General features: G+C 35.9%; 1 protein-coding gene across 1 annotated transcript in view; it reads right to left on the bottom strand.

Annotated features, from left to right (window-relative positions):
* Positions 1 to 4,765: 4,765 nt before the first annotated feature.
* LOC142349105 (SWI/SNF-related matrix-associated actin-dependent regulator of chromatin subfamily A member 1-like) overlaps positions 4,766 to 19,203 on the bottom strand; it is a 63,445-nt gene continuing 49,007 nt past the window's right edge. Inside the window, exons 15-18 of the mRNA XM_075400517.1 lie at positions 15,179 to 15,362; positions 13,628 to 14,628; positions 11,848 to 12,129; positions 4,766 to 5,401 (exon numbers count right to left, since the gene is read on the bottom strand). Coding sequence (XP_075256632.1) covers positions 5,254 to 5,401; positions 11,848 to 12,129; positions 13,628 to 14,628; positions 15,179 to 15,362 — 1,615 coding nt within the window. The 3' untranslated portion in view covers positions 4,766 to 5,253. The remainder of the gene's footprint in view (positions 5,402 to 11,847; positions 12,130 to 13,627; positions 14,629 to 15,178; positions 15,363 to 19,203) is intronic.

Genomic DNA, 19,203 nt, shown 5'->3' on the forward strand with positions numbered 1-19,203 from the left:
TTTTTGATTCTTTAATTACCGCATTAGTAATTTCGTCATTTTTTACAGTTGCAAAATGATTTTAAAATAAACTAAATCATGGTTGGTAAACCCTGGCTTTTATTAGGCAAATTATTGGACAATTATTGGAGTTAAAAAAAATTATATTAAGTTGAAAAACTACTCATTCTATTAAAAACGTTTTCAGTGCTTGAAAAAATTATTTTCAATAGGAAGAATGGTTCTGCAACTGAACGTAAGATATTAAATCAAAATCCATTTGAATTTCAGCAGATTTTGTGTTCGTGCAAATTAGACTGTTACGAGCTTCATTAGTGACTCAGAAGAAAAGTCTTCTAGGAACAATATTAATTCAAAACATTTAAAATATGCAATTGAAATCACGCTCATAAAAGCAGCAAATGGCCAGCTGAAAAGTCAAGGTTTAAAATAAAATCGGCAAAAGTACTCTCAAGCTACTTGTGTGTGCTGCCTCTGAATGCCGCAATCTGAAGCACAAGGTAAATTGCAAACCTTGAGTTGAACAATTGCCATAGAATATAATTGATGAAAATTGCTATGGGAAACTTGAAACACTTCAATTCCCGATACCGCACAAATCGTAGCAGTACCGTCCTTGAACCTCACCTAGGCTCTTTTCTGTTATTGCCCCCCAGCCTTAAATAGCCAGTCTTTTTGCACAACCCAAATTTGTACTTTTTGGTTCATAGAGATCCCATATTTTAGTCATAATAAATCCACGGTACCGGTGTACGAATGGATGAATTTTTGTTTCCGTGGTCAAAAAAATTAGTGCCATAAAGCTATTCCTGTGTAAGAAAAGCGCAAAAATATTAAAAACACGCATTATTCTTTGTCTATTTTCAACATCAGCAAACATAGCCGGCAGATTGCCGGAATAGCTGCGAAAGAATAGACCTGCGTGCCATATAATAGAGATAGAAACAGATACAGATCTAAATTGAAAAAAAATCGACGCCGCTCAAAAAACTAAGTAAAAAACACTCAGCGATAAATTAATAAAGCTTGTTAAAATTCATTCCGCAGAAGCCTCTTATTAGGGACCTTTACTGCACAAATGAGTTCAAACTTAAGTTTTAAAGTGCAAAAGTCATTTTATTGAGTGAGGTAAGTCACGTATGATCAAAATCTAATCACGCAAATAACCTAAAAACTTTTGCTAAAGCGAGTAAGAAATGACGTCACGCGCGCAAATGCCGTTAGTGAGAGGAAGAAGCCATTCAGAAAATTTGACTTTTTCAGCTGTGCTGTGTGAACAAATGTAATACGAAAAAAGAGCGTCAGACGACAAAACAAAAAAACATAGCAGGACAAGTCCTGACGTACATTTCAAAGAATTTTCATTGACTAAACAGAAATACTAGACCTAGAATGGACTATGAGTGAATTCAGAAAACCATTTTAAAAAAATCAGAACAAACAAATAAGAAAACATAAGAAAATCAATATCAAAATGCCGCATGTGAACAAAAAACCCCTAGCGAGAAATGAAAATTTAATTCAAACAAAAAACTAGGCCTAGAATGAGCTGTGAATGGATTGGGAAAACCATTTAGAACAAAATCCGACCCAAAAAAATGAAAAAAACAGTAAAAATCAGAGTTAAATTGCCGCATGTTAACAAAAAACCACTACCGAGATACCGAATTTTTGTTCAAACACCGTTTTCTCACTCTACTTTAAATTTGGAGCGAAAACAATTCACGCCGCAAAACCACTCGCTTTTTCGCTCCGTTTCCTGTTTCGGCGTGACCAAAATAACTACTCCAATTTGACTTCAAAAATCATGAAAATGTGTGAACAGATCTTAAAAAAAAGACAGCGCCCCAATACAATTCAAATTCTTTGAATTGTAAAAAACAAGAGCACCGCAATATAGCTTCGCTCAGCTTACAGCTTCGCAGCTATAAAAACAAAGCTCAATTACCGTATAGGGCTTAACTTCAAAACTTCGCTGCTTAATTAAATTTTAAAGGCCGTTTGTATATAATTGTATATGTAAGTGTATCAAATGCAACCAATAGGCTATAAAATAGCCGAATAACGTCGAGCGAATTGCTCTCAAACGACAGGCGAGGGGTTAGCTTTGTCAGCAGCTTTAGCTTAATTGAAGGCGCGTGAGCTGAGAGCAGCGTAGGAGAAAGAGAGGGGGTGCACCGCATCGGGTGGGAAACGGTGCACGGCGAGGCACAGGTGGGAATGAATGATGTGGGGGCGAGGTGGGGTAGGGGATCATTTTCTAAGAACCGCCATTTACACCAAAAATATAAGTCTCCCAAATTTGTTTCTGTGAAAAGCGTACTTGGAAATTAGTGAGCTCAAAAGCTCTGAAAGAACTTAAAGCCCACTTTGCGCTGCCTCTTCATCCCGTTTCTGAGGACGAAAAACCAAATGGGCCAGACGAAAAATCGGTCACGCGAACAAATCGCATTTGAAAAATCAAGAGGATTAATGCAATTGCTACAAATTTTGTTTGAGATCTATTAACAATGATCTCCTAAAAAAAGCTATTTATGATAAAATATTTCTGCTAAAGTTCAGCGTGAATGAGGGTAATAGATGATATCATGCAACATGAAAGCAGCTGAAGCGCGGTATCAACAAAAGAGCTAAGGAAAGAGCGAGATAGTGTGAGAGATAAAGTGTAACCGAATAAGAGAACGAAGAAGCCCCAACCGACAGTAGAAAGCCCCAGGAAAATTTTTCACGGTGAGACTGGACTCTGCAACTTCTAGTTCCCTAGCCTTTTTAGTAATTAAATTATTAAAAAAAAACAAAACGGAAAATTTAAAAGAAAAGTTTCCCGATTCCGCAGTGAAAAAGATGTCCAAAACCATCTGTTGTCTCGAGTTCTGCCACGTAACCCATCTGCACGATTTGAAAAATTTCGCTGGCCAAAAATCAACATTTAACTCAGAAACAGACAAAAATAATCAATTTTAAATATAGTTTCAAATTTTTAAAAATCTTGCTACAATTTGTGATATTAATATATTCAGAAACAATTCATTGTCACAAGAAACTATTCAGTATCCTTATTTCACGCCTTGAAAAGTTTCACTGTCCTATACTGATCCATAAACTTGGAAAATGATAATAAATTGGATGATGATAATTCTAAAATTTTCAAAAAACTTGAAAAAACTTCAAAAAAAATTGAAAAATTTGAAACAAAGATTCGTAATATGATAATCTTAAAAACCTTTCATTACATCTAGCAACTGTGCAGTAACCTATTAATCAGAGGAGCTTCCTTGATACCTAGGGCTGAAAACACTCAAAAAATGACAAAAATTTGAAAAAAGATTGAAAAAAAATTGTGAAAATTAGTATAAATTTGCGTTTTTGTTTGGATTACCAAAATATGTAGCTCTTAAGATGGTCATCAAAAGTACTTGGGTCATGCCAAAGACCTTTATCAACTTTAGTCAGCCTCAATATTAAACTGTTCCAACGAAAATCCGAAAAATGACGAAAAACACAAAAATTTGCAACAATTTGGGCTAAAAAAAGTCCTAACCTTTAACCTTACACTACGGCCTTCCCAGTAACTTCATCACACTAAGCGCTTGAAGGACTACTAAACGCGGCTTAGGGCCTTCAATAGAAATTTAATGCCCGTTGGGCGCTACCTGTTTATCCCGTTTTTAAGGACGAAAAGTCAAATGCATCAGATGAAAAATCTGTCAAGCGAAAAATTGCAGAAAAAAGACTAACAGTACTAATGTAACTGCTACAAACTTCAGACTTGAGAGCAATTAAACATGTATAAGTGGGGGTGCAAATGCATGTGGGGGAAATAACAGAACATAGCTGGCAGATTGCCAGAAAATAGCCGCAATAGCTTCAGTCTCAAAAAACAGTAAAAAAAAACAGACCAAAAAATAGTCTTTTCATTGAAGTTTGCGATGTTAAATTTTGATTCAGAAACTGCATAAGTAATTGCTGTCTCTATTAGCAAATCTCAAATAACCTTCACTTAGAGTGACACACACCCATTTGACCTGATCTCTTTGAATTAAAGTAAATAAAAGGAAGTCATTTTTGAGAGTCAGTAAGTCAAGTGTGACCTAAAATTTAATCACGCGAATGAACAAAAAACTCTCTTCACTAAGAGCAGAAATGACTTCACACACGCGCTTCAGTTGAAACTGCATGAACGAATGAACAAAAAGCAGATTTGAAGTGGTTGTGACGTCATATTGTGACGAAATAAAAAACATAGCAGGACAAGTCCTGACGTAAAATTCAAAGAATTTTCATTGACTAAACAGAACACTAGACCTATAACGGACTATGAATGGATTGGGAAAACCATTTAGAAAAAAATCGGATCCAAAAAATCGAAAAAAAACAGTAAAAGTTTGTGAAATTGCCGCATGTGAACAAAAAACTAGCGAGAAAGCGAATTTTTGTTCAAACACAGTTTTCTCACTCTACTTTAAAATTAGAGCGAAAACATTTCACGCCTCATAACCACTCGTTTTTTCGCTCCACTTCCTGTTTCGGCGTGACCAAAATCACTACTCCAATTTGACTTCAAAAATCATGAAAATGTGTGAACAGATCTTAAAAAAACAGATCGCTGTGCGGCTATTAAAAAGAGCCCTCACCTAATCGCCTAATATATCGAACATCAAATCAATTTGAGCCGTCTTCTTAGAAACATCTATGCCTTGTAACGACAAGCAATAGGTCAAAATAACCTAAATGCAACTCCGATTTAACTGATAAAATAGAAAAATGAAGAAAAACAAAAAGGTATTTGAATTGACAAACTACTTACAAGTAGAAACATTAAATAGGATTTCAAATTTCACAAAACAACACTGAGTTTTCTCAACTGCATTTCATTTACAAATTCAGATTGTTGGAGCTGTCTGTACCTTCTCGGGGAAATAGATGCACACTATCAATTTATTTATTTATTTTGCTTCAGGACTCGCTGATTTGACTTGTTCGTGAGATGAGATCACATTGTATTTCTCATATAACAGCAGGTAGCTTGATATCGCAACACAGCATTTACTTCACCACAAACTTGTTCAGGCATAAAACTGGTTTATTTAGTTGAATGACAACTGTAGCAGTTTCTCAAGTCAGACTTAAAATCAACCACTCATTTGAAATCAGGAAATCGTTTTCTAGTAAACAATTGTTATTTTGATCAACATAGCAATACAAAAAGATAATGAAACCGTTATTCAGTCCACTCAAAATTTTCCTGAATCTCTACTTTTTCCTTTTTGCGGCGGAACCACCCCCACCTCCTCCTCCCCCCGCAGGCCGAGCACGCTTCTTGTCCACTGGTCCTCCTCCATTCCTGACTCGGTTCTCCGTCTCTATCTCCCTCTCTACCATATTGATAAGTGCAGTACATCTGTAATAAATACAAAAAATTAAGATAATGGTAGCTAAAAACAACAACCGTACAATGGGACTCCTGTACCGCCAGATTTTTCCATCAAAAAGAACATGCTCAGTTAGATGTGGTCCTAGCCAGAAAAGCTCACTCATCATTTTAAAATATGCATATGCACAATTGGACTTCACCCTAAAAGACTTTAAATCCCATAGCAAAACTCAATTCAGCAGCAGATGACCTCATAAAAAGAACCTTTAGAAATGTATTATGATCATCGCCTTACATTAGCCCATCCACAAATCATACCCACAAAAATGAATGGTAGTAAAACATTTTTGGCGGGTATCAATGTGGGTCGAGCATGAGGGATGGGTATCAATGTGGGTCGAGCAAAACAATATTTCAGTAACGGACATCAGACATTGACTAAGTTCTTTTTAGATTGCTTTGTTGAGCAACTAAAATGCAGAACAAACAATAGAAGAGAAGAACAAAACTAGCCCAGAGAACTCAAACATGGCCAGAAGATAGCCGAGATAGCTGCAAAATGGCCATGCATCCGTATAATACAGATAGAAACAGAGACAGATATGTAAGTGGAAAACAGTTGTCGGCGCGGCTCAAAATGCTAGGTACAAACAATCAGCGAAAATATTAAGGCTCACTAAAATGCATTACGCCGAAGCCTTTTTAGTAGGGACTGTCAGCAGGACTAAGGACACGGTAGCTCAACAACCGAGGATGCTGCAGGGCGAGTTTTGGTATGTTAGAAATTGAAGCTGTTTAAGCTCAAAAGATATTAGAGAGAATGAGGTGAATTATTTTCATAATCAAAAGAGAAGAGTGAAGGTTTTAACAAAAATTGGTCGTATAGTCTAGATATAAACATAATACTTACAGTAGAAATTGTCAAAAAGGTTAATCAAAAATCAGGCGAGTTTTGGGCGTATGATGGGTGTCATTTCATAATTACATTACTTGAGATCGTCCAAAACGTTGCATTTACCACTCAATATTAGTAGAAAAATATCAATATTTGACAAACACACAGCTCAAAACTGATTCCTATTCATTTTTTAAATTGTTAGCTGCCGTTGTCTTTATAAATAAGGTAAGATTGTTTTCGTTTTCTTTGTGAGTTTAGTTTAGCTTTCTAAGCTCCAAGATAAATTCGAAGTTCTTTTCTGTGAAGCAATAACCCCACTCAGATTTTTGCAGCTGGGTAAGAATCTGAATTGATTCGCCCAATAGTTGTTATCGATGTTGTTCTACTTTCTGCTGCGACAAAGATTTTGTCAGAAGATTTGCTGCCATTTCATCTTCGCGTGTAGATCAATTTGATAGGTGTTATCAACTCGTTCCCGGATGAAATAATATTTCGTGTCGATATGCTTTGATTGTTTGTGAAGCACCGGAAAACCGGAATAGTTGCAAGCTTTATACAACTCTGGTTGTCCTCTCCCATGGTTGTGGACTCACACTTCGTGCCCCACTTATTTAAGGAGACCACATAAGAAGATGACTTCTTGAACCTTGGCAGCTAAACCCTTGTATTAGCCTCACAAGATGAGTGACATTGATTGACTGGCTAAGTGACAGATCACCCACTGTCCCCACATGATATCTGGTCTAGTTTTCTTAGCCAGGTATGGTAAATGAAACTACTACAATTCCAAACTCATGTGAATCTAATCTTACTGAATCTTCATGAGCTACTTCAAGTTTTAGATTATTTTCTGCTGGTGCTTTGCTGGGTTTGCAGTCTTGCATTTTGAACTCTTCTAAAACGTTTGAGTGTGCTTTTCCAGATGTAAAGTTATTCCCTTTTCTGTTTTCAGAATTCGCATTTGAAGAAATCATTCAATATCTCCTCTGTCACACACTTTAAGCTTTGATTCAAGTATACTTTTCAATTTGTTGACCTGTTTGACTATTTTCTGCTCAGATTTAGTCATTAACCCAGGTCAGAACAAACAATTTTTCATAATTTCGGTTTATAGGAAAAGACAGTAATCGTGTTAACTTCTCTCCAAATCATGCTTAGTTAGAAAGTTTGAAAGCTCCTGATACCAATTTTTGGCCGCTTGCTTCAGTCCAAATATTGCTTTTTAAGCTTACAAACTAACTTGTTGCCATTGCTGTCTAACTTTTCAGACCTTTTGATTGCTCTAGATAGTTTCTTGTCTATTTTAAAATGCAAGTATACTGCTTTTACATCCGTTCTTTTTAGGTTTTGATAGCCGATAAAGCTAGTAGAATTTCAAAGGTTTCGGGTTTGCTTGCGGGAGCAAAGAACTATTCAATTCCCTGAATCTTTTTAAAACCTTTTGCTACATAACAAGCTTTAATTTATCAAAATTTCCGTTTGAGTCATGTTTAATTTTATACGCCATCGGCTGGCTCATGCAAAACTTTTTAAAAGCTTTGTTTTTGTATTCTATCAGAGTATCAGCTCGAAACATTTTTGGTCGGCCATATTATGCAACACTCTTTGAGTATGTAGCACAGTATACTTGCGTTTTGCATTTCATAATTTTTACGAAATTCATCTACGAAACAGATTGCATATCCGTTGCCGTCTATGCTTGATGGAATCACTGGTCCAAAATAGTCAGAGTAAACTCTTTCTAGTTTTTCAATTGCTTTATTATCGCGTATTTTTCGGTCAGGCTTTTCAAAACTTTTCCCGAAGCACAAGTTTCACTAAAATCAGAATCATAGAAAGATCCATTTGTTTTAATTGCTACATCTCTAAAGTTCAATTGTACTAGTCTTTTTTGCAAAGCTTTGCTTGAGATGTGCCCCCACTTAAATTTAAAAACGTGGCGCTTGGTATCTTTTCTATATGGTAAGAACAATTTAACTTATCTTATCAGTCTGAAGCTTTCTTTGCTTCTCAGTTTTAGTGCACATTTAGCGTTTGTGAAAAAACTCATGTTGCCTTTGAACTTGAAACTGAAATTAAGTTTGTTTTGCACTCTGGTACACGCACAAATTTTTCAAAAATCAACTCAAGTAGAACACCTTTAGTGTCTCGTAGCTCCATCTACATCATCAATTCATGCCATTTTGTTCTCCTCCATCTGGATGGTTAATTGTGGTTTCTATTTTCGATAACTTTTAAACCGAATTTCATGAATCATCATGTGATCAGTACTACTTGAACCTACTATAAAATCAGTTTGTGAATTTTCAAATGGGATTTCAGCGCTTAAATATGATTTTGAGGACTTTTTTGTTGATCTTTACATGTACTTGCCAGATGGCCTTCAGTCTTGCATACACTACAAACAGCGTTGTGTTTTTTGTAACAACTAGCTGCTTAACATCTAGCTGGTTAAATAGCAGGATTGTTACAAACAAATATTAAAACAAAAACCAAGGGCTTTTGGAACTACAAGGCGTAGACAAAATCTTCTTGAGATGTGATTTGAATGACGAGTGTATACTAATTAGATGAGATGCAATCTTTGCTGATAGGGCAACGTGCTGACATGGCCACGCGCATCCTCCACATCATCTCTGTCTGGGGCTCTCCTCGAAGTTGGTGAGAGGCTTCCTCAATTCCACAAAAATTTCAAGATTGAGTGCTCGTATCGTCGGGGATGGCCGTTCAATACCACTGCATTAAACAACGTCTCAAAAAGTTCTTCAGCGGTAAGATACAAGCAGGTTACCAGTCACTGCGCTCTGATTAAATACTGGTGGATGGCTTTGTCCTGTCGGAGTTTTAGTCTGGCCACCTGTCTCGTGGCTTATGACTGTGTTTGTCTCGTCACCTCTGAACCGCAACTGGAGAAATGCCAGACTTTCTGTCAATCACCCAGACCCTTGCTGATCACTAAGTCATGCCGATTAAGAATGAGGCTGCTGGCGTCTAATATCATCGCCAGCTAGCACCAAATCTGGTTTATTCGGCTCTCATTCTCCTGGAAAGCTCTGACTTAAGCTTGAGTCTGGGCTTCGTAACCTCGTGTTTGCGCATCTTCCCTCAGTGGTGCTGGCCTTCCAGGTAGTTCACTTAGGTCTGAGCGTTTCGAAGCGCCCTTGGTTTGTTCGAAGGCAGACAAACAAATACTCCAAGTAGGGTAGCCCTCTGCTAGCCCACTGAATATTATCCACTTTAAACAGTTGTTTGATGGTTCCGTTATCAAAATTAAACTTAAAACTTCTATTAAAACGTCTGATTTAGCTTTAATCAAAAATTCTCAAAAATTGTCTTGAAACTTTTGTCAATCTGGGGAGCAAAAACTGCCAACACTGACAAAAAATCTTGACCAAAAACTCTACTGGCGTATCAAAGGCCAAATGGCTGGGCCCATAATCTGTTGGCAGAATTAACGACACGGTAGCGCAACAACCACGATGCAGGACGAGTTTTAGCAAGTCAGAGACTAAAGCTAGTTAAGCTCAAAAAATATTAAAGAGAGATAAATTAAATTTAGCAGATTCAAAAGAATAGAGAAGAGTGAAGATTTGATAAAAATTGGTCGTATTTGTAGTCTGAAAAATAAATATTTACAGTACTTAATTGTTAAAAAGTTAACATAACAAAAATCAGATTTTAGGGCATATGAATGCTTCATTTCATAATTATATGCAAAAAATTACTTCATTTGAGATCGTTCACAACGTTGCATCTACCATTCAATATTAGTGGACAAATATCAATCTTTGACAAATGTACAACTCAAAACTGATTCACATTCACCATAAATTGTTAGCTGCAATTGTCGCTATATATCTGGCGAAGTTTGTTCTCTTTCTGAGTTATTAACACCAGTTAAGTTTCTAAGCTCTAAGATATTTTCTAAGTTCGCTTCTGTGATCCATTAGGGACCTATATAATACACGGATCAAAACGATCCCGGACAAAAATGGTCTCAAAACAGTCCCAGGCGAAATAGTCGCAACTAAGCAGAGTTAAACATTCACACAAATAATATAATTTAATGAAGAAACTGCTTATATTATTTTAATGATTGCAAGCCAATGACCAAATATTTAGCCAATTACAACTTATTTTTTGCCAAAATATTTTCTTTGAATCTTAAATCATCAAATAGCAATGCATTCAGAAGCTTAACTATGTTTGTGAACTGTTTGTAGATTATATTTACAATTGTTTCGATATTTTTCGGGACTACTTTGTCTGCAATTATTGGACCGCTTTTTCTGCGAATCTGTAGTCTGAAAAAACTTTGCAATTTGGAACTGCTCAGTCTGAAACTGTTATATCCGGACACGAAATGACTTAATTAAAAACTTAATTACTAAAATCAACAAAAAACTCGCTCCACTAATAGTAAGAAATAACGTCACGCACGCACTTTCAGTTGGAAATGCATGAACGAATGATCAAAAAGCAGATTTGAAGTGGCTGTGACGCCATATTGTTGTAACAAAATCTTGACGACGAAATAAAAAAAACAAGAAAAGGACGATAATGGACCCAGCTATTGTTGAGCGACTATTGAAAACATAACAGGACAAGTCCTGACCTAGAATTCAAAAAATTGTCATTGACTAAAAAAAACTAGACCTAGAATGGACTATGAACAGATTGGAAAACCCATTTAGAAAAAAATGTCAAATTGACGCATTTGAACAAAAAATCACATGCGAGAAATCGATTTTTTGTTCAAATACCGTTTTCTCACTCTGCTTTAGAATTAAAGTGAAAAACTACACGCCGTAAAACCACTCGCCTTTTTCCTCCATTTCCTGTCTCGGCGTGACCAAAATCATCACTCTAATTTGACTTCAAAAATCAGAAAACTGTGTGAACAGATCTCTAAAGACAGAGCTCCAATACAATTGAAATTCTTTCAATTGTAAAAAACCACGAAGACTGTAATATAGTTACGCTCAGCTTACAGCTATTGAAGTCATTACGCAAAATGTGGAAATTCGGTAAAAAAAAGGTAGTGGAAAAAAGGAAGTGGAGCGAAAAAGCGAGTGGTTTTGCGGCGTAAAATTTTTTTACTCCAATTTTAAAGCAGAGAGCAAAAAAGTTAATTTTGAAGAAACAACAGTAGGAGCGCATTAGAAATTGATTGATATGATGCGGCAATTCAATATATAAGACAATGACATTCGCCTAAGACCTTAGAAACTAGTCTTAGTACCACTGGCAGCAAAAGTTGATTATTTCCCCAATTTGAGTCTGGAAATAGAGCCACCAATTAATGCATTATTAAAAGTGATCCTCAAAAATTGCCAACAAGTTTATTACAACGGATTGGAAAGTCTGCTAAAGCATCTGCAAACACACGCTGTTAACGGCGCGGCATTAATGAGGCATCGCAAGAACATCAGTTACAGGAAAACATCGAAAACAGTATTTTTTACAGCAAATTTTCTGCTTCTAGCCAGAAATGCGTTTTCTAGCCATAAATTTGCTCAACATTAACGGCCTGCATAATAGCTGACTTGACGCTCAACTCTCAGCTTTTACCCACCTTTTCTGCAGTTCGGTTGAATTACGTGACTTGAGAAACCAGTTGAATCTGAACTGTGGGGCATTGCGCACAGCAGTTCGCAGTTCATCATACGCACTCTCCTTATCGAAGCCCAGTTTGTACAGCATGCAGAGTAGGAAGCGGTCTTCCTCTTCGTTGTATTGCTTGCCCTTTGTCTGGCCATAGTTGATCTTCATTTGGTAGAAAGGGAACTTGTATCTGTTCATTTTGGTGTCCAATGCCTTCTTAATTGATTCCTTCCTCTGGATCTTTGCCTCACCCCTACAAATTAAGTAATTATAATAATGGCTCTAACATATAAGAGCAAACAATGAACGATTTGGCCTATTTTTAACTTAGAGAGCATTTATTTCCAATATTCACATTAAAAAATGCAGTGTTTCAGAACACATCCAAAATATTCGCTTACTAGCCACTCAAACAAATATTTTTCTAGCTGAATACCACTAGCAATATTAATTATATCTCGACCTCCAGCTGATTTTGAAAAAAAAATGATGATGATACAAAATTGACATGTTTTGCAATTATTTTTGATGCGCGTCTGTTATCTTAATGGCTTAAATTATATGCATTCAAGTGACATATGCAGAAAAACGCAATGCTGGTCAAAAGTCACTCTGATGGCATGGGTCAGGACCTAGATTCATCGAAATTCGAAAATTAAACTTAGAGGCCTTCATGATCTAATTCATAAAAGACTGACGCAACAAGTGAGGAGCTACTGATTTTGAACATCCGAGCACGTTGAAGTTGCTTACAAAGTTCGATAAATCACCTTTTAGGTGGGGCAAATTAAGAGCTGAAGACAAACAAAAAATGAAAACATTGACCCGAATCAAAATTTTCATCAGTAAAAATCACTAAAACAAAGAGCAACAGAGAAAATAAATTGAAAATAAGTTAGAGAAATAGTCCTAATAATTTTTTTAGAAGTTTTTAGAAGCCAAAGCTTCTAACTCTATATCCTTAGACATTTTCATGCAAAAATTGAAAATTACGGTTTGGAGATAATGAAAAATGAATTTGTTTATAAGTAATACAAAACTGCGTTAAATAGTTGAATCAGACTGGACGTTAATATATGGTGTTCCACAAGGTACAGTTCTAGGGCCAATAGTTTTCATACTTCATGAAAATGATTTCAGTCTTACAATTCAAAGATGATACAGCAATTCTATGTTATAAAAATGAATAGTAATAAAAGTTGAAGCTGAGAAAATATTGATGGGAACTGCAAAATACATGCAACAAAACAAGCTAACTTTAAATGGAGGAAAAACATATTTAATGGTTTTCAAAAATGATAAGTTACCAACTGTCGTTGGTGATGAATTCAAACGTCACTCACTGAAACCAAGCAATGAATGCAGGTATTTAGGGGTTGTTCTTGATAAAGAGTTGACATACAAAAAACAACTTAAGATGGTCATCAGTAAAATAGCATGAGCCATCAGATCAATTTATTTGGTACAAATTTGACCTCGTGTTCATTCTAATTTACATATTTGAGATTTAAAATAAATCAAGAGTTTGCTTATCATAAATAACAATTGTTAACCAATCAACATGTTAAAAACCGGACTTGTCTTCACAAATAATACTAACATGGTCTACGATAAAATCTAGCTTATACTGTTTGATTCAACGCCGAGTCAAATCGGTCAGACAAGAACCGATCGAACAAAACTCGGTGAAAAGCAGTATGCCTAATATCAATACTACCAATTTCGTAGTACCAAAAAAAACGATTATTTACCTTTCAATCTGCGCCATAATTTTCTCGTGATCTTGCAGTTCATCCTTCCTTTCCCAAAACACCTTTGCATAGTCTCTAACCTCATCTGGCGTCTTCCCCTCAACCTCAACACAAATATTATCCAAATCTTTCCGTCCATACTTCTCGTTGGCCTTCACAAACTGCTGGAACTCCCGTTTACTCCAATTTTTGAAACCCTCTTCCAAATAATACTGTTTTTCTCCTTCCTCTTCCTCTGTTAAAGGCTCAGCATTATCGATTTTCAGTTGTTCTTCTTGCTGTCTCGCTTCCGCATTTGGCAATGTAGGATTCAATGGTACTTTATACGCCAAATTCTTACGATAAATGTACACCTCCTTGTCAAGTAACTCAAATAAACGAGGAGGATAGAATTGGAAATCTTGTAAGCTTGGCTGTTTAGGAGGTCTGGGTGCTTTTGGAATGGATTTATTGCCAGTTTGTAATTGCTCTTTGAAATAGTCTGAAATTTGATAGCCCGTTTTGCCTTTTCGCTCACGCTTCGGAGGCTCGATCCATCGTAAGCCGACGTGTTCTTTCTGTTTGTCACGCCAATTCTCGCCTTCAAATAGATATATGTTTGATTCTCCTTCCTCGCCGCCTTTACTCGCATCAAAGTTATCAATGGTAAAATTGCGCAGCTGTCCGTCGCTAATTTGTGCTAATTTAGCGTCAAATTCAGTAGATTTCTTCTCTGAATGTGACAAAATAATATCGATATCTTCATCAGTAATTTCCGAGTCTTTGCTTTTGAAAATGTGGTCTGCACCGTGTCGAATAATTGTCATCATTTCGTCCTTATTCAGGGTCTTACTGGCCTCAACAAGTCGCCCTTGTTGTATGACCAGGTTGTCTAGTTTGAGTTTCATTTGAGCCCTTTCAACTATTCTCTCCTCAACCGTGTTCTCTGTGATGAGTCGAAACACACGCACTTGTTTTGTCTGTCCAATTCTGTGCGCACGATCCATGGCTTGCAAGTCAGCCTAAATCGAGCAAATAGTTCTCTTAACAGAACTGATAGCATAAACTAACTATAAATAGAACACTCGACCGTTTCTAAGAATAAACTTTAATCTTTGAATTCAAAAAACAGAGAGATAAGGAGAAACAGAGTTAAAAAAACTGAACAAAATTTTGGTACAACACGAAACAATGCCACCCACCACTAAAAATTTGCTAGTGGTTTTGAAAACTTTTTTATTAATGAATTTTGTTTTTTTTTTACATTGAAGTCGGGTACCAAAAATTTAGTTGATGATTATAATAACAATGAGAGGTTTATATGTGAATGTAAATAATTCATCTAACCACTTGCAACTGCAACTAGATAAATTTTTTATCAAATTTACATTTTACAATAAGGCGTTCATTGTTGGGACGCGGTGTTATAAATACTCTCACAGCTAGAAAAAAATCATGGTGGCGAAAGAAGCTGAATTTAAAACTAAACCCCCACCACGAAATCACGAAGATTCTAGGTACAACTTAATGGAGTAGAAAAAAAATCGAGCCAATATAAAGTTCTCTTGTCACCTGTGGATTCCAATCGCTGTCGTAGATGATGACAACATCTGCAGTTGCGAGATTGATGCCGAGTCCTCCTGCTCGGGTACTCAGTAGGAAGACAAACAGTTCACTGCCTGGCTTGTTGTACTCGTTTATCATCCGCTGTCTCTCTGTGTGGTCTGTATTACCATCCAGTCTGAAGTACTTGTACCTAAACACAACATGCATCGCATTTACCAACGGCGCACAGTTGATAACAACAAAATAACAAACTTTATTCAACTAATGAAAGAAAAATTAGCCAGAAGTTTAATTAAACGAGAAATTAAGAAAATTAATTACATTTCAATTTCAATGTCATAATTTGATACCAAGAAGTTCATGTCATACTTTTAAAATTATGCCGAATTGGATATGATAATGCTTTCTTGAGATTTTTGCGTCATATTTGACTGACAGACAGCAGCGGGCTGTAATATCTTGAGAAACATCTGACTTCGGACCAATCATCAGCAGTGCGCCTCAAGGTTCAATTTTTGCTGTGCTTCTTTTCGTGTATATAAACGATCTACTCGAAATAGTTGTCAATGTGTGCTACTTATAAGCGGATGACAGAAAAACTATCAGCACTGTGCCGGAATGCGGCTGGAAAAAGATAATGAAAATGCTATTGTTTGGAGCAAAGAGAATAGGTTAAAGTTCAATTTCGATAAATTTAAAAGCGTGCAAATTTCCTTAGGAAAAAGGCAATTTGGCTCCTCCCCACCAATGAAACCATCTCACAGAAATGACACTCCAACATGGGCATATACTTCGAAAATTTATTGTGGGATCACTTGAGTATTGTTCAACAAGGCTTACACGTCTAAAAAAACCAATTCCAAGTGAAACCAAAATGTCAGTAAAATGCAATCCAGTCAAAGTTCACATAACATCGGTCTTGCTTTACTGATCAAATATTCGATATGCCAGTAAAAATATCCTAAGGCTAATGGAAAAGCTTAAAAAAGCTTCAGAGAAAAAGTCTAAACCAGGCACGTTCAAGCAGTCACTTTACTGATTAAGAATACAATGTTTGTCTTCGATCAGTAAATTTACTTCCAATCTCATCAAATAGTCTTCATGGCTATTGTGATTTTAAATAAAATTGTGACAGGTAAATTTAAACTTCGGGCACAGCGTTTTGGGAAATGAGATATGGACATCCCAAAACACGACCTTACGAGAAAATATTTGTATACTCAGAAGAATGTAACCACCAGTGTTGCCGATGTAGTCATATTCACTTCGAAAAAGTGCTTTTTAGTTAAATAAAACTATTTTCAATTCAAAATGGCGAAATCACATGAGCATTAGGCTTCAATTCAGCATTAAATACTCACATTAAAACAATACAGTGAGCCGAAAAAACGCTTAACAATGGAAATTAGAAACATGGGTGAAAAACATTCAAATTAGCATAAAATCCCTTTTGATCCAAAAAATTCAGAATAACCCAACCTGAAAATTGATGAAATATAAAAATTAAGTTTAAAAAGCTTCGCGGTGACAAAAAATTTTGCTCGATTATCGATAACTTTGTCAAAACTATAGTTCTCTCTATTTCAAAAAAAGATATGAACAAAATAACCACTCTTTTTTCCCCACTATTCAAATTTAATTATCGAAACAATTTTTTCAAACTTTATTTGCTCCCTAAAATTCCGTCTCGCTTCTTCGCTTAATATTAAAACAATCGAAAAACTGACCCTTCAATTAACTGGTACCTACTAAAACGACTAACAAAACTCAAACATTTAAGTCAAAAAAGAGTAAAAAAAAGACCCAAAAAATTCATTTACTTCTTTATACAACTGAAGAACACCTAACAACAAGACCGTTTCTTTATTCAATTCAAAACATCAAACTGCTCGCATAGAAACAAGTAGGCCACATCATGCATATAACCTCTGCCATCTTTGAGACATTGAAAAACGCAAGAAATTAATTTTCATTTTCTCGAAAAAAATGTTTCATACCAAAAAAATTTTTATCATTATACAACTTAAAAACCCTTTGAGATTAATCCGTCGTTTCCATTCCCAATGAACGCAATTAAACAAAACAATTGCAAAAAAATCACTAAAAAGCTCAAAATAGCTGACAAGTTTCAAAACTATCCAAACTTCGGATTACTTTAAAAATGTTTTCAAACCACTATGTACAAAATATAATAATCGCCATTCAAACCACAAAACCATCCTCACAAACCTAATGCAATTCCTATATAATTTCACTTAGCGTTTGGAAACAATAAGCGGAGAAATATACAGTGAAACTGAAAAAATGGATGTAGCATGTGATTTAACTTCAACCCAAGAAGCTTCAGCCAAAAAAAAAAACTAATGACTAAAGACCAGGTAGTACAAGTAACTTGCAAAAAAGCATAAGACAAACAATCTAATAAAATAAATTCACACAGATAAAAAGCGCGGCACGGAAAGAATCAAGGAAAAGGAAATGACAAACGGCAAACTAAAAACAATATTTTCCGAAAAATTCTCTAAAAACTTTAGAGAGTGCTTTTCCCAAGCAATATTTGTAGAAATTTTATAATTACAGCTTATGCTAGATCAATCTGCTAGCCAAAATGCGGTAGAAAAATATTAGGCATCAATTAAAAAAAGCAAAAAACGAGAAACTTGGAAATAAAAAAAACTGTATATTTTATTTTAACGAAATGTGCTATAATAGCTTTCAAGTGTCACCTCAGTGTAATTCTTCACCTGCAGAATAATTCGTAATACAAAATTGAAGAAAAAACTACAGTCAGGAACAAAAAAATCAAGAGTAAGGCAAAAATAAAACATAACCGACTAATGTCGGACGACTTGCTCTCAAACCACCGGCGAGCAGTTGGCTACGTCAGTAGCTAGACACGGTTTAGTGAAGCCAGCTTTAGCTTGATTCAAAGCTGCAACTTTTAGTTTTCTAGCCTTGTTAGTAAATAAATCAAATAAACTAATAATTTAAAAATTTGCAAAATAATACCAAATTTTAAAAAGCTTCCACATGATATTTTTCATGAATGGCAGTATTATCAATTATGTCGGAACCTACTCGTAATTTTTTCACATAAGGGAGTAGATCAATTGGAGAGCAAGTGTTTTGGCCTATTGGTTGGACACTAACCTCTACAGATTCCATTGTTATAGTTTCTTGAGTATTTATGCCATTCACGGTCAGCTTTAATGGGGTACCCTTCAACTGAAGACGACTAGCGAGCTCACTGGATATCCAAGAATGACTACAAGCTGTGTCACAGAGAACAAATGCTCTAGTGCGTACATCTGAGGGACTTAAAAGATCAACTTCAAGAACCTGAAGAAGCCCTTTTACATCAGTTATTGAAGTGAGTCCCGAGGAAATAGTCGTTCCAATAGACGTTGCACTTTCAGCTGTATTTGGTGACATTTTCGTGGAGTTTACTTTAGTCAGCGTGGCAAAATTACCTTTCTTCTCAGTGCTTACGGGAAAAACGCGTTCTGCCCCGTGGAGTAAATTGTTATGAGTGCTTCGACAGTCCTCAATCGTGCATTTTCGTTGACGTGGACATGTTCGGAATGAATGCTTGCCGTTCAAGCACGAGAAACAAAGTTGGCTTTCTGCAGCAATCTTAGCACGCTGGGTAGAGGTCTTTTCCTTGAAAAATTGACATCGCCCAATGGGATGTTGACACTTGCAAAGGGCGCAGGGCAATGGATCATTTTTGCACTCTGGGAAGCTTTACTAGAGATATGTTGTTTTGCATTTGCATTAGCAGCAGACTTTTGAGGAAATTTTTGTTCTTGTTACACTTATGTTACCATTATCCTCATTTAACTGAAATGTTCAAAACTAGTTTCTGACTATGGAGTTATGTCAAGTTACCATCTGCAAGACTTGAAAAACTTCGTTGGCCAGTAATGATCGTTAAACTCAAAAGGACAAAAACATTAAAAACTAAACCGCAAATTTTAAAATCTCGCTAAAATTCAAGATATTAAATTCTTAAAAACCATTTTAATCTCAAT

This window comes from Convolutriloba macropyga, chromosome 11 (genome assembly GCF_964194025.1).
Source record: "Convolutriloba macropyga chromosome 11, txConMacr16.3, whole genome shotgun sequence".
NCBI classification, from domain to species: Eukaryota; Metazoa; Xenacoelomorpha; order Acoela; family Convolutidae; genus Convolutriloba; species Convolutriloba macropyga.